We start from the raw sequence: 17,238 nt of genomic DNA, 5'->3' as shown, positions 1-17,238 counted from the left end.
TGTCATGTACACAATGACACCTGTGTATATATATGAAATACAGAAATTTTATACGGTTTTAAATTTCATCGGAATTGTGCACAGATCATTTTGTTCCTGTAATAGTTTCTGTCTTCTAATTAAAATCTACTTTTCTCTGTTAGCTTTGTTCTCAACTCATTGTTCTCATTGTTTCATAGTTGGTAGTTACTAGTATTGTTGGTAGTTAGCAGTATATTAATTAACAGCATGTTGTATTAGCTGTCAATAATAGGAATATGTTACGTTACCACACAATAAGTTATCGCAAGCTTATTGAAACAATTAGCAACAATACTGGTAACACATGATACATGCGTAACAAACACATTTACGTACATAAATTATGTTTGAATTAGCTAGTTATTCTTACGAAATTAGATTTTAATAAGAAGAAATGTGGTTCGATAAAATCAGTATTTTGCAATTAAAGGTATGAAAATAATAATGTATAATATAATGATATATAGTATTGTTTACATAATATAATCAAAGTCATTGTTTATATTTTTATATTGCATTACAATTTATAATTATAAATTACAGATATCCAAATACATTTATTTCAATTTTAACTAGAAGAACAATTTTTCTTTTTCAGAGAACTAGATTATTCATAGAGAAAAACACGCACCGCACTCCTGTTTGTTTTTCGTTCGCAGTAATTTTTTTTCTGTGATTTATGTTTCAGTTTATCAAATATTCCGCGACATATTTGCAGGTATAATGCTTCATTTAATTTCAGAGTACTAATTACGTTATGTTGTGACTCGCTGTTTGGACAAATATAAAATTCCGTTCGTTGTTGCATGGTGAATGCACAACTCATCGTATTTATAGATGATAAATATATTCGACTAGTTACCGAATCGTGAGCATATTCTGATACGTTCAATCAATTGGACTGTACAATTCATTTACATAATTCAGCAACTGGAAAATTTAAAACATAAATTTCAACAAACCGTGCGTCACATACAATAACGGTCTTATCGTAAAACAAAAAAAAAAATAAAATGAGATAAAATGAAAAAAGAAACTAAACTAGATAACTAATCAACATAATCGAATATATATAATCGTACGACTACATGTGTATTTCCGAATTGATCGCGAACTTTTTTTCAATATCATCTCGATAGTCGAATCTCGTGACAGTGTCAATGAAACTTAAAAACGTTTCCTATAACATTCATAATATGTTCATAAAATTATTATAATCTACAAGTGTTCGAACACTTTTGTGAGCCTGTGTATGTCTTATATAATATTGTTTTCTTAGTTCAATTTGTAGAATACATATAACAAGATTCGATTGCTAAATCATGGGACACCTTGTATATCTCGTTTTCATAAATATTTACATATAAATTTTCTACTTTACTTGACACGCAATTCTGACTGAAAGCAAAAAAAATGAGATGAATTTCCAACAAAAACATTTCTTAGTGGTCGTCCTCATTAATTCCATACCAATCACTTTCTAAACAAAATTACCGTTTGACGTGCTTCTAAACGCGAAAAGAGAAATTTAAATAACCATATAAATAACGATAGACACGAGCAGTCAAAATGTTTGTACGCGTCCCCTATCTTCTTTGCTACGATTCAAAATTGAGGAAAAGCGCTGTACATATACGTGCACGGAAGAGAAACAAACTCTCGCGAAAAGTGCACAAAGTTAACCGGTAATGAGACACTTATAAAAACGAACGCTGTGTTCCACAAAAGTGAAAAGGGTACTTTGGCCACGAGAGTAAATTTTTATGGAATGTTACTCTTCTAACAATTTTCTGAACTTATAACGACGTCGGTGAAACTTGGCCAGAGAAACGTCACGTCCAGATGAACTACAACGAAAACTAGAAAAAAAGAAGACAGAACAATGAAAATACGATAACGATGGAAATCCTGAGAGGGTAGTTAACGAATTTTCCGATGTTCAGGCTATTTCGCTGAAGCGTAATGAAAATACCGAGACAATAAAGAGAAATTACAATTTTCCTCACATCTAGTGCAACGGGGCTATCGTAAAAACTTAGTAGAATCGCAGAGAGTTCGCGGAGGATCTTGTTAGAAGTTCGTCCGGGCCGAGGAAAATATGAATAATACTCGGGTAAACTTTCACGTACGGCTTAGTTTTTGTACGACCATTACGGAAGAATTGGCACAATAACTGAAGAAACAGTGCAAGAAACTGAGTTGACCAAAGATCTTGGGGAAAAAATCTACATATACTTTTTCCTGAGAAAATAGTGAATGATATAAGAATGATAATAAGAATAATGATATGCTTAACAAAATATTCAAATTCAGTTTTCTCAAAAATGAAGCGTCATATGAAAAATATCTTATTCTATATTTTCTCCTTACTTTTTCACAAGGAATCAAATCGTTTGTACGTGTAATTCGGTCGCGCCTTGTATAACTGCATTGTCAATTATAAAATAAAAATAAATCAGAACAGTACCTTAACCGGGAAAAAAATACGATGGAAAATTCCCTGATTCGCAAAATTATTAGGAGAAAAGGAGAGATCCCACAGTGGTAGAAACGCGGTTCAAATATCGCTAGTAAAAAAGCGGACGTAATGTGAAACGGATTCAGTAGCGATAGAAAAGAAAAAACACGTGAAATCTTTGCACTCAGATGAAGGCAAGGGAATGAAAGCGTTAGCTTTCCTAAAGTACATCGCTTCTCTTTATCCTTGTATCATGGAAAAACGAACGGACACTCGACACAGGTGCCAAAAAATGAACCATCCCTTCGCCATAAGAAAGCTCCTGTTAAAAGACTCGAACGAAACTAATTCAGAATTTCTTGTGACCGCATTGAAAGACTTTTACGATGTCCTCCGCGTATTCCGCCAGAAACTCTACGGAACTAAAGAAAAAGAGACCTCCTTACGCTTCTGCGCGCGCTATTCTTTTCCATTTTTATTCATTCGCGAAACAGTTCTCCAAGTTAATCTTCGTTGGTAAAAGTTCCTAAATAGAGCAGTTTGCGTAAACCAAAATCGCAGTTAAAAGTCGAACGATTCCTTAGTCTTCCGTTGTTTTTAGGTCTGCTCGCCGTTGCTTTTCAATAGTCACAACTTTGTGTGTACAAAAATTTCATATTTTCATGATAGAAATTTACGAAATTATCTAGTTATCTTTTCATTATACATATTGATTTCTTATCACTGTATCAATCTAATACCAAAGAAGAAATTAAACTGGAAAAAATGGTGATAGCGAATGATGGTTAAAGAGTAAAAGCGTTAATGATAACGTTCATATCGATTTCTATTTATTTTTTTTTCTTGGGAATATACATATATATGTACGTATAACGAGACTACGGATCTCGTATTTTCAATGGAATGAAACATGTGGGTTTTAAATTTTTGATGTATACTAGCGTCTTGTTCAGCTTTTAGTTATGAATGTAAAATTTTATAATTTATGGGAAATTCGAAGGTGCAAAAATGCACAGAATGCATGTAATATGCAAAAATATATAATATCTCCACAACATAGTACTCGTTATAATATTTAGTACGTAAAACAATTTTCTATGTTCCATTTTTTTAATTACTTCCATAAAAATATGAATTTGCATAAATATCCGTGGTCTACTTATATGATATGCATACTATACTTTATATTCCAATGTAGTAGTGGAATCATACAGAAAAGTAATGTAGGTCACGTTTCAGAAATTAAATCTTTACCTCTGTGATCCTTCACTACGAAGGCTTTACTGATCGTCAATCAGTTCAAATCCTATCTACAGATCCCTTCAGCGTGTTTTTAGCTTTGGAATCCTTCTTAGACAGAAAATAAGATTTCTCTGATCGCTTTTCAAAAGATCAGTTTGGTATTAGAATGATTTATTAGTTTGCAATTGCGATATCTTTGTGTAAGGACTGTTCAAAAATGTTTGTTTAAACAATATTTTCGAAATGTTTTCTTCAATTACACATACCAAATTTTTATTTCATATTCATACGTATCACGGAAAGTTGATGTTACTGCACTCAGACATAATGAAACGTAGAAACAAGAATACATTTAATTCGGAGATAATTAAAGGTTTATTATGAACTAATTAATCAATTTAACAATAATGAACGTTCATTATGTTTGAAAATATTTCAATTAAGATAATAAAAGGAATTAAATTCGTTTCATTGAAATTCATTTCGATAAAAAATTCCAAGTATTCTTTAGTAATTTGATGTTCCCAGAATGAAATAGGTCGTAATTCGTTCAATTATTTCTCAATAATTGAATTTATTCGTTAACAAGAAAGTCGACTTTTCCTCTCAATATCAGATATTAATAATCGTAGGTACTATATTCATATCATCGTAATTAATTGGTATTACGTTTGACAAATATCATTCATACTTTATACATTTCTTCGAAACTGATTATTTCTTGATTCCATCTTGATAAAACCCTTGATTAACAGAAATATTTTAAATCACGAGTCTGAAAAGTACCGGCGAGCAACGAATTATTGTTGTAAATTGTAAAACTATTGACTGGAAAATATTGGAAATGAAAGGACATAAAAAACGTACGTAACTTGGAAATAAATCCATATGACTAGATTCTGAAAACAATTCGTATCTCGTTCGTAATAAAAAAAGGATTCCTGAATTTAAAAAATTCTCTAAAAATGTATCGAACCCAATAAAAAGCTAAATAAAATAAAATAAGAGCAGCAAATAAAAGAAGCGTATATTCTCACGCGTAAAATAATATTTTCAGTAACGACACAAGCCTCAATAAATTTCTTTATTAAGAGAAAAAGAATTTCCATTACTTACGCGATAAAAGAAGAACTCTTCCATAATTTTCCAACAATATATTTATTTAAAGTAAGAAATCACACCGCTCTCGAAATTGTCAACAACAGCTGCGCAACGAAACACCACAATAACATAGATGAAAACTTAATCCTCGTTACATCCACGATTTACGAAGCGCCAGACCAAAAATTTAATTCAAAGTGCGTTAAACTGGATGAAATTTCCCGATAAATTGCCTCCTCGAATTTTTAATTTTTGTGAATTAACTCGGCCGGAACCGTGCATCACATAATGAGTCGGGCATAACTTCATTAATGAATTCATCCCCATTTTCACGGTAAGTTCACATTTGTCCCTGCCATCTCAACCAACCGACCCTTTATAACCCATGGGAGAAATTCCGGCAAACTGTCACCTTGTAATCAGAATCGTGAACGTGCAGGTTCCTTTAGACGAAATCCCCTTAAATCAAACCATTTCTCTCGACTACTGTTTCCTGCAACCCCTAGCGAGTTTGTTTCGAATGGTAACCATAAAACGGTGGTGAATTAGAACAGCGGTTCAACGAGGAAAAACCGAATTTCGCAGTTTCAAACATCTAAAGAATGTTCCGTTTCTAGCGGGAAATAACGACGAATTATTATAGAAGTGAAAATTAAATTTTACCACACTCGATGATCTGATCTTTGGAAATTCTTGCAAAATATTACAATCATTTGAATGAAAAGTGGTCAAATTTCGCAACGCTTGACTCTTCACTCTGAGAAAATCTGGTAGAACATTGCAAGAATTCGTTTCGAATGGAAGATGTTAGAAAATTAGAAAAGAGGCTCGAACACAGGAAACCGTATTTTGCGATGATTAGCTCTTTGGCCTTCTAGAATTCTTGCGGAATATTGAAAGAAGGGGATATATGTTTTGAGAAGGAAGTACGGTGCGAGTTTTGTATTGTGGTGAATGCTCTAACACCTGTAAGGGAATGAGTAAAAACTAGAAATATGTAAGCCAAATCCTTTTTCTAGACTATGAAGCCGAAAAATAAATAGATATAAAGTTGCATTTCCCCGTTTATCATCCTTTCCTTCCTTTCTTTTGTCTTCGCTGTATATATAAAGAAAATATATGAAGGGAAAACTAAATTTCATCACATTTGATATTTTATAATTCTTGTGAAATGCCGAAAGAATTTGTAATAAAAAAACAATGATGAATTAGAAAAGAAATTCGCATTTCGCAGTGATTGGTTCTGGTTTTTTGTGATTCTCGTGGAATATTGAAAGAATTTCAGTGACAAAATTTCAACGGCAGCGAATTTCTGTAAAAGAGAGCTTTGAAAAGAAAACTAGATATATCCACATTTGAGTCTTTGATCTTCCGGAATTATTACGGAATATTGAAGACATTCACTCTGAATGGAATACGACGAAGAATTAGAAAAGAGGTTTGAAAGAGGCAAACCTTATTAATAAGCGGTTAAGAATTAAGAGATAAATCTGAAGATTTAGATATTTGTAAAATGTACTACATACAACTTTATCGTTTAAAGTATAACGATATTTCTTTTACCTTAAACATGTCAAATAGAAAGAATTTGTTGCCATGATAAAAATTTTCTACCAGCATAGAAAAGTAAAAAAGTTTCAAGATTTTCAAATGACAATCAAATGATAAAATTGAGTGAAACGCTCAGATACTTTATACGAATTGTCGTTGTTATCTTTTATTAATAGAGTCGGCTGATCCTATCAGTTAAGCTTTTATGATGGTTTTTCAGAGACTGAGCAGTCGCTGAGACAAGTTTTGCATGATAGATAGTTGCGCTTAAGATCAAAGTTTCTTGCCAACGTCTCGAGACACAAGTAGATTATACGTTTCGTCTAATAAGAAAATGATGCATGATGGCAATCTTACTGGCTAATTCCACTTAGATAGTTGCGGTGATAAGTGATTTGTAATTCGTACACGACATAAGGAAACAATAGCAACCTAGCTAAGTTCTGATAAATTCTGATACTTAATCGTGAGTACTAGCAAAAGTTGTTAATTTAGCCACTTCGCACTTGCATTTCAGACTATTTTCAATCGCCAAGGAAGATTCTGTCATTATAGAAAGGTATTGTTGAATGTAGAAAACAAATGAATAAAAAAGTCTCCTATAGTAAATTATATAAGAATAAATTAATATTTGTTAGTAAAAGTTATTTGAAGATTGAAACTTATCATCTATAAATCTTTTCATCTCTATATCAATTCCCTCAAATGATAGCTCAAGCAAATTGGTTTAGAAGGTGTCACAAAGGTCAAAGTCGGAAATCAGATCTTATTAGAAAATTGATCTTGGGAAGATTCTAACCACGAAGTAACAGTGCAAGTGTGTAATAACAAACATTTTCTCTAAATATGCTTAGAAAAAGTGGAAAATCTCATTGAAAGTTGAATAACATAAAAAGTTCAATATCCTTCTATCCAAGTAATTATGAACTTGCATAGTATGTGGATTTTTGTAATTTAAAATTTCCTATAAATTACATAAAAATCCGCGAACCATTTAATCATTGGTTAAAATGAAATAAATAAAAATAAATTCATAAAAATGGATTCTATTCATAATTTATACGAAGAAATGGAAAATAATAGAAACGCTTTCTCTAAGCTAACGTGAAACATTTCGAAGCAGCCACGAGGCCATTAATTCGGACAGTTTTCCGACAGTTGATGATCCAGAATCTCGACCCAATATTGCAGCAGAGAAGCCGCTCGCCTACCGAGTGGATCCATGTGCAGGCTAATTCGATTACGTATATACTCGAATCGTCTAGAACGGTATTATGGGGCACGACTAGGGCCAGGCGGCAGAATCTCGTTAGGACGCTCATCTCCCTATAGGGAATTGTTATCGTACTACCCATCAGTTGACTATACTGAAATTTTGCGCCGCGAAATGAACGACAAACGCAATTATGTCGACCAGTGAAGAATATCATCGTTACGAATGTTACGACGTCTCGTTGTTTTAAACACACTACGGAAATATAATGGAAACGAATTATACTCGATTCGTAACTCGATATTTGTTAAGTGTCCATCTCATTGATGAATTTACGGTAAACTGTGCTAATTACTTGTGACGACATAATGAGAAGAAAAATCTTACTTTCGAATGATAATCTGGTTTATTCTGGATTATCTGGCGCATTCAGAGTAGCATCCAGAATACAGAAAAATGTATTAATGCAAACTATAAAAACAACAGTCAAGTATTTATATTATATCTTTTTTAGAAATATTCAAAGTTTAGATCAAAATATAAGCAAATATTTTTGTAAAATCTCGATTATTAGAATACTAAATAACGAAACGATTGATCAATTTAAATCAAATTATCGAAACGTCGAATGACAATAGATTTTGTATCGTCATTTTATGATTTGATGAATCGTTTTAAATTGCGTTTAAAACTAGTGGTTCGTTTCGTAAATCGTAAGCATGGAAATCACAGAATCACAAGAATCGCAAGGCAACCGAAGTACAATGTATTACACAGTGGAGTGGATGTTCGCAGTGAAAAGTGTCTGCCGCGGGGCTTTGCTGGCAAATCCAACTTCCTGTTAAATCACCCGTACGGATTAAACCACTTACCGATACAAGTTCCATCGGGGGTGGCCTCGTAGCCTGGCAGGCATGTGATCGACAAGCTGTCCAGTATCGGTTGATCCTTCAACTCCATTGGTTCGGCGCATCGATAAGATCCTGGCGTGTTGATGCAACCGTACCGGCACATTTCCGTTTGCAAATCTGGTTGGGCACACTCGTCCACGTCTAGAAAAAAAATGAAACATCCTGTTATTTCTTTTTTTATTTTAATCGCTATAATTTTTCATCTTTTCAATAAATGAATCTTCCTAGTATCGATGTTATTTCTGTTATAACTCATCGAGATAATAATGGTAGGTACTTTCATGCTAAAACTTTTATTTATGTACGTGTTTCAGTAAAGCTTCTCATAGATGAAGAAGAGGATATTGTATGCGATTACATTGCACTGTTTAACAGCAGATGAGAAAGAAATCTTTTTAAACGCGATAATTCATAAATTGTCGTACTTCTTGTTTACTTTAAATATTATTTTGCATTTTAAGAGAATTGCAGTAAGAAATAATAGAACGATAACAATCTTTATACCAGAAATTCATGGATATCCTTTTGTCACGTGACTCGATCTATGCTTAGATAAAACTAGATAAAAAATTTGATTTATTAAATAATAAATTGAAAACATGTAGCTGGCAATGTTCTACAAGCCTTTCCATTTAGATATATTCATTGAATATCAAATTTAAATTAAATATAAAAATTGATTGATATTGTATTCGTTCGAGTAAATGGTCAGAAGGAAAAGAAGCACTTTGAAAACAAGCTACTAAATGACAGGCAGCTTTTATTTGTAGCTCATATACTTCTAACAATAGCATATTCATAATAGACGGAGACCTTTATGCATTAGCCAAAAAGACGATTAAAATCCCAAAGGGAAAGAATGTCGTTCATAAACCTGTCATACATGCATATTACACACGTTCTCGATTTCTCTGACGAGAATAATTAAGAAGTCTCTTGACTTTCCCAATTGTACGAATCGCTCATTTACTCGAATCGCTCGTTTACTCGCTCGAAACATATGATTATTCCATATTTTTCACAATTCTTTCTTATAGTATATTATTAAAATCTGTTTTTGTCATTCGAATGTTCCAGGAGGAAACAATGGACAGGGCCAGGAAAGATGGCGAACGATCAGGAAATTCTATTACCTTGACAGGTCTTCCAATCGTCCTCTAGGATGAAACCATCAGGGCAGAGACAAAATACTCGTCCCATCGTGGAGAGACAGGTGTGGGAGCATCCGGCGTTGTTGACGCTACAGGGACCTGCGTCCTGACACGTGTGGTTGTCGGCTGACAGAATAGTATCCTGTAGACCATCGCAGGAACATTCATAGCCGCCTATGGTGTTCCGACACGTATCCTGACACGGCCCGTGTCCGTTGTTCAACAGACACTCGTTAATGTCTGCATAATGAAAGCGGCCGAGTAATTTTATTTTACATATCCCATTTCATATTTTTCTCTTACATATAGCAGATCGAGTTTGAATTGAATTGACGCGGATATTGAAGGAGTATACGACATTCTTGTTTTGGTTAATTACGTTCGAGAAAATGAAAAGTGGTGTAAATACATTTTTTATTTGTGACAATTTGTACTTGGTTCATTAATTTTGAAATTTCCATCATGTAAACGCCTTCATCCAATTTCTTTTGCATATTACTTTACGTTATCTCTTCTAATAAATTCTATCAAACTATCAGAAAATTGTAATACAATATTCATGACAATATTATTTACACCAGTTTCTGCGTAGTACTTTCAATTACATAAATTCTTAAAACGTAAATTTTAAGAACATATTGACATAAAAGAACGTTCGAAATGAATTACCCGGTGCAAAGGATACTAAAATAAAAGCAAATGAAACAATTTAAATTAAGCAAAACATTAAAAAAGAAGCGAATCGATAACGTTTCTAAGCAAATAGGAAACACACGATCGAAATTCCAACTATAGTCATGGATGAAACGGCATAGGCTTTTTCGCGATGTTTACACTTGTTGCTTTTTCAAAGAGAAGGGCAGAGAGAGAGAGAGAGAGAGAGACAGAACGATATTTTTGTTTCACGGAGGATGTACATCCAGGTGCAAATAACTCACCCTTGCATGTGAACCTGTCTCCGTCTAGTTTCATCCCTTTCGGACACTCACAACGAAAGGATCCCGGCGTGTTCACGCATTTATGTTCACAACCTCCTTTGTTATCCTTGCATTCGTTCACATCTGAATTTTAATGAGTACGTGTAATTTCTGAAATTTAGCTAACTTGCGTGATGGTCTGCGTTTCCGATCTCATTTTATAGCGCGGTTACTCCATCATATGTATAATAATACTTTAATACGTATACATCGTGTTTCTTAAATATTTTTTCACAGAGAATTATATACGAGTAAATAGTTTTAATGTAATAGCCCTGTATTTAATATTATACGATATTTTTAAAAAATTACGAATATGGCATTTCTTGACTTTTTACTTGATTACTTTCAAAAATAGAATCGTTTCAATAGTAAGAGAAATCTGTTTTTTAAATAAATAACTCTTATTTCTTATTTATTATTTCGTTAAAATTTTCTCGAACACTTGATACAATCCACATGATGTGGAATGATACGAACGAGATTCGAAAAGACGAAATAAAATCCTCGAATGGGGAAAAACATTTCCGAAGAATATGCAAATACACTGAATTTCGTTGATAGAAATTTAGTTACTTCAACGTTTTATTCTATTCGTATTCCTTGTTGCTCCAATTTATTCGAGTCAGTGATTCCTTTATTTTGTACGTATATACATGTATACCTCGTCGAATTGAGTGGAACTTTGTTTTACTAGACTCGGTTAAGCTGGACTTTTAACTAATTCGGATTATCTGTCTTTACGATTCGCCTAGATTAACGACATTTCCCCGTTCACTACAAGCTAATTTTTCCAAGAGTCCGTTAATTCGAATTTATGCCTGATTTAAACTACTTTCTCATTCAACTTAAATCAACGAACTTTCATTCAATTTGTGTTTTCCTACGCTTTTAATGCAATTTTCACCCAAGAATTCTATAATCCCATTTACATTTAATTATCGCGAATATATAATGATAATTTTTATTTAAAGAAATTTCCCGAGAGAAATATTTTAATTTAAAAAAATTTGTTCTTGATTCCTTGTTTCTTTTCACATTTTAAACTGAACCAACGTGATTAATATCGAAAAACAGCTTGTGAATCCATTGTTGAAATTAAAATCTATCTTGCAATAAACGCGAGAAACATTGAGAAAGAAATAAAAATAATGCGACATTGTCGATATCCAGCGTCCCTTTCATTTCAGGATATACAAACGAACTTTGAAATAAAAATTTATAATCGCCCTTCAGTTTTATGAGAAACGGACACTAATACATTCCACGGGCAAACAAGGAAGGATTTCTGAAACGAAATCGTTGATGTTTTAATACAGACAGGAAGAACTTGTCTCCTACAGAACGCGGAAGCCGTCAATATTTCAACGAGTATCCTGTCGATATTTCATCTCGAGACATTTCTTTTTCACCGCTTCGACAGCTCGTCTTCCGAGGAAAAACGGTATCGTTTCTACGTTTTAGTATTCATACCGCTTAAGAAAAAAAAAAGAGAAAGAAAAAGGAGAGGGATAAAAACGTAGGAGAAATCTTCGAACCGGTGGACTATCAAAATATTATTAGATCGCAAAATGTTATGATTATTTTACAGCATGTCGACATCGAGAACGTTTTGCGCTTCTCACGAGTAATGATCTTATAAAATCTTGTTCTGGAAATATTAATCAATAAAATCATCTGATCGATAAACTAAAATTATAGTAAAATATAAAATATGTAAATTAGAATGAACTAACATAAATTTAAAAAATTAAAAAATGATTGCTTCTATATAAAAGATTAAAGAATATTTTAACACTTAATTGTCCATGTTCGTGCATACAATATACTCCGATTTTTTAGCTTTTTACATTTTAATCGCTAACAAATAGAATGGGAGATTAACGTTTCGAAACAATTTGTTACGCAACGCTGAATACAAAGATGAACGTGATATAGTCTCTGATTTATGTGGTTAAGCGTTCCATATATGCTTGATAATATGTAATAAACGCGATTCAAGCTATAGAAACACATAATTTTTATCAAGCATTATGATTCTATTACCTTATACTTGAAACGTTAAATTCTCCAAATATGTAATATTGAAAATTGAACATTTTAAATGTTAAATTAAAGTAGCCGTTTTTGTTCATCGACCAAATATGCTAATAACCTATACAAGCGGTTGATGCGACACTAAATAATAAAAAAATAACATTTTGATAGAATAACAGATAAAACATATAAACATGGTCAGTTAAGTATTGATTAAGTCTAGATTGTGAATATTTATGGATTTATGATTAGTCTGCATTTGGAAAATAAAGCATTCTTTTATATTCAAGTTTCAATTTCTTATCTGTGTCTGCAAAAATATGAATTATACAATATACATAAATATCCACAGCTTGGTTATATCGTATGCAAATAATAAGAGGCAAACGATTGATAAAGCAAAGATACTCAAGCATAACTCACCGATACATTTATCATCTTCCAACCGGAATCCCTTGTAACAGGAACATACTGGCCTGCCATCGACTTCTTTGCAAACATGGTCACAAGAAGCGTCGATACACACACCTTCAAAATTCGCTTTGATCTTGCACTTTGGAAGTTGCCCTACCCATTGACGATTTCTGCAAAGTAGTCTGGTTATTGTGCTCACCATGTAGTACCCTGGAGCACACTCGTAATCTGCCTCCAAATACTCGTGGCCTGGTATCGACGATCTTGGAAAAATAGCGATCATATACTTTTAAAAATTTGCAAAATGATATAATAAACTTTATGTAATATGCATGGCATAATAATTCATTATCTACATCGCACGATTAGAATTATTTATCATCATCTACTACTTCATCTTTGATTTACCTACGTAAATTGGTTTTCCTTGATTTCTCCAAAAACTAGCGGAAAAGACACTTTGGAAGTTCGTAGCCGAGAAAGTGAAGTACAAGGGAGCTTTTGTAATAAACTTTTGTTTGCATTGGTTGCCCGCGGAAATTAATTCCCTGATTGGTTACTGCCCCGACTTCAAAAGTTTACGCTGCTGGTAGATATACAATAGCTGATCGATAGTTTCCAACATGATGATGTAGACTCTCGCGAAAGAGTTTATGATCCGTTATAAACCCGTAAGTCTATCAAATTCAGTAACATAATTGAAATATAGCTTCCTCGTATAACACATAATAGGTTTAAAAATCTTTGAAAAATATTATTACAAGAACCACTCCCAGACTCGTAACTTTTTTATTACTATATTTTACCATTCAAATAATTAATTTATGATGAATAAAATAAACTAAACTGTGAAGGAAATTTCATATACGAGACAATATATATCGCAACAATTTCTAATAACTTATGAAACATAAATATAGAAATAAAATATGTAGAGTATAGAAATATGAAATACATACATTTGAATAAGATACATATATATATTAAATAATATATAAACATAAAAATAAAATAACAATAAAAATATTTAACGTAACAGAATATTGAATATAAAAATGACATAATGAAAGAGGACAAGGTACATTCAAATCCTCATAATCACTCATTGCTTCTTATAATAGAATCGTCATTATTTTTCCAATGTTGTTCCTAATACGTTCCCAAACTTTTGGCCATCCTTGTTCTTCTGATTCAACATTTGATTGAATCGAGATTTACTTACCATTACAGTCACTTGCCTTACTTTCACGATCTTTTTATATTTTGCAGCGCTGTCAGGTAATTCCAGCACGTCGAAGCATTGAAAAGTTCGGGACCCCCGATCCGAAACTTTTCTGGTTCTACAATCCCAGCTACGAACTTGTCCCAGTAATTCAGTTTTCTGACGAAAGAGGGGAAGGGAGTGGAAATTTCAAGCAGCAATGGAAGGACGTTTCACGGCGTAGACCAGAGGCGTGTGCTCGATTAAAGAACGGATCAAAGTAAAGGGGCAAAAGAGAGAGCCTTTGAAAGGAACCTTTCGCTACCAACCGGAGAAGGTTCGTTTCAAACGGAACGAACAACAAGAACAGCAATTATAGACTTTTTCATCTGAGTCTCCCAAGGAGAAAAAACGCACACTTCCTTAAAGATTTTGTACAAAACGAAACGTTCGTTCCGTATATCTGATAGAAGCCACGCGTTTGTAAATCGCCTTTTCCTTTTTATTATCGAGAAAGTTTGAACACCTCGAAAGATTGAAAATATTTGAAAGTTCATTACGTACCGCTCAAAAGTATATTAGTTTTGATGAAGTGTAGGTAACCTTTAATTATGATATTATGTGTAGATCAAACTTATGATCATTGTAACTACGTATAATGGCATATCATGATTAAATTGATTTTTATAAGTCAACGTGCGATAACGATGTTGGTGTTTATAAGTGTATATAAGTGTGCAAATACTTATATGCGGCAACACGCATGGAAAATGAAACATAAGAAAAATCATTTTCTTGCCACACCAGAGAAAAAGATTCTCTACAATCTACAATCCCAGCAAAAGTTTTAGATTTCTTAAAATTCTTAAAATTGTCAAACGTTCCCGAATAAAGTATAATAAAACTGATTTAATGTGAAATTTAAAGTGATTTTTGACTCCGGATGTTTTAATTAATACTATAATATTGTGCTTATATCAATGAAAATAATTTAAATTTCTCAAAATGGATCAACATTTCAATTTAATTACGCGATCATCATTGTTATATTAGCGTAATAATTATCATTAATTAATCCATAACATCAGTTAACAAACAGACCATTCCAAGGAACATTTGGTTAATCAAACCACATAGAATCTTGTAAACCAATTCAAATTATTAGCTTTTATTTTTAAATCAATGCAATATGTAGCTAATTTTATGCAGGTAATGTAACGTATGCATTATGGATATGTTAAGCAAATAATGTTATACCCTCCTATTTAAGTTTCCACTTAAATAAAAATAAACGGAAATGAATCAACTATACTATTCATCGGAAAAACGTTAAATCTAACTCGATTGACTGAAATATATCCAAATTATTGTTTGCCAACACATTAATAAAAACTCTAGATGTATGAAACTCGCATTAATTACTCCCGTTCTGGCTCTACTCTATCATGAGAACATAATACAGCGCTCAACTTCACAAACGCGCGCAAGATCCATCGTCATAAGAGAAATCGCATTGGCTGAAACCAGGTACCTGGCCGGTGTTCGAGATGAGTTGAATTATTCATGCTAAAAGCCACTTACTTTACATATTTGATCAGTGCATGGCGGGCAAGGGGTGCCGGCACGAACGTCCCGTTTATGCATGATAAATCCCCTCTCGTATCTTCCTCGTACGCCACGGTGCTGCTCATCGTTTCCGTGCTCTTCTTTCCGCCCAACCTATCGAACTCAACTCCGTCGATTATGGGTTTCCCATGAAAATGCGATCCGCCAGTTTTCCTATGCTCGATTTCGTCCCGCCTGGGTACCATCGATAACTTCAAGCTCGACGTCATATAAGCGTTGTAATCCTTCAAGGTCCTCGCCAACACCTCGTTCTCCAAATCCAAAATAGGTAAATCCTCTTCCGTCCGTGAATAACCTAACATTTTATCGGCGTCGTACCTCGAGTTGCCAAACTTCGACTCGTTCGTATTTGTAGAACCATCCTCTTTATGTTCTGTATTCTTGTGAGAGGATTTCGGTACGGAACTACCCAGGATACGGTTCTCCAAGCTGGCAGGGTCCTCCATCTGCGTCCGCGAGATCTCTTTTTCAAGCTGCTTCGAGAATTCCCTTTCGACGGTGTCTTCGTACATCTTGTAACGCGATGTGGTGTGCGTGGACCGTTTCGTGGCCTCGGTAGTTAATTGGTCCTGAAGATTGAACGGCGAGGTAACGTCAGAACCGTTCGAGAGATTCTGGTTACCTCTGCCGGTCACGTTCGAGGAGTCGTAGCCGGAAACATTGTCCTCCGCCACGTGACCATCGATCTTGCCGAGCAGTAGCGCAGCGGGCACATCGTTCATTCTTCTTTTGAACTTGGACGTCCTACGCGCCTCGTTTTTCTCTCCGTTCTGCTTGGACCTCTTCCTTCCACGCTTTCGTTCGCGATTTTTTCTCCTCCTCCGACGCTCGACGCGATACCTTCTCGCAGTGGTATCCTTCGATTTTTTCGTTTGACCACCTCGTTTCCCCCTGATCTCGTTCTCGTACACCTCCTGCGTGTTCTCACGCTGTCGATCCACGTCGGAGTTCTTCGAATCTTTGTTTCTACGCCGTTTCTTACGGGATCTGTCGTTAATATCCCCCTTTCGACGGGTGATAGACGTTGAGGTTGCTGAAACCAGGGATTTTATGTGAAAATAGGATGTAAACGCGTGAAATGGAGCTGACAACTTTATTTTTGCTAATATCTGGATAGTTTTCTTACATAAATAGCTATGGATAGATAGCTTGGATTTAGTCATTTTCGTTTAAACTTGTTTTAAATCTTTGATAATTAGACTGTGGATATTCACGCATTTATGAAAAATTTGAAAATATAAAAATGTATACAAAAATATATAAAATGATATATAATATAAAAAAAAAAAATAAAAACAGCCATTCAGAAATTTGGATGAAATAAATCATGAGTTA

At 33.8% G+C, this 17,238-nt stretch overlaps 1 protein-coding gene across 2 annotated transcripts in view; it reads right to left on the bottom strand.

The window, feature by feature from the left end:
- Positions 1 to 17,238, bottom strand: part of LOC126915452 (uncharacterized) — a 77,319-nt gene that overhangs the window by 29,566 nt on the left and 30,515 nt on the right. The window contains exons 4-8 of one of the 2 annotated variants that reach the window (XM_050720142.1): positions 15,859 to 16,936; positions 13,086 to 13,339; positions 10,587 to 10,709; positions 9,631 to 9,888; positions 8,459 to 8,638 (exon numbers count right to left, since the gene is read on the bottom strand). In XM_050720142.1, the coding sequence (XP_050576099.1) occupies positions 8,459 to 8,638; positions 9,631 to 9,888; positions 10,587 to 10,709; positions 13,086 to 13,339; positions 15,859 to 16,936 (1,893 nt within the window). The remainder of the gene's footprint in view (positions 1 to 8,458; positions 8,639 to 9,630; positions 9,889 to 10,586; positions 10,710 to 13,085; positions 13,340 to 15,858; positions 16,937 to 17,238) is intronic. The other variant, XM_050720143.1, reaches the window with a different exon arrangement.

Source organism: Bombus affinis, chromosome 4 (assembly GCF_024516045.1).
Source record: "Bombus affinis isolate iyBomAffi1 chromosome 4, iyBomAffi1.2, whole genome shotgun sequence".
Taxonomy (NCBI): Eukaryota; Metazoa; Arthropoda; class Insecta; order Hymenoptera; family Apidae; genus Bombus; species Bombus affinis.
Note: the sequence above shows the minus strand (reverse complement) of the source record. Positions and strands in the feature narration are given on the sequence as shown.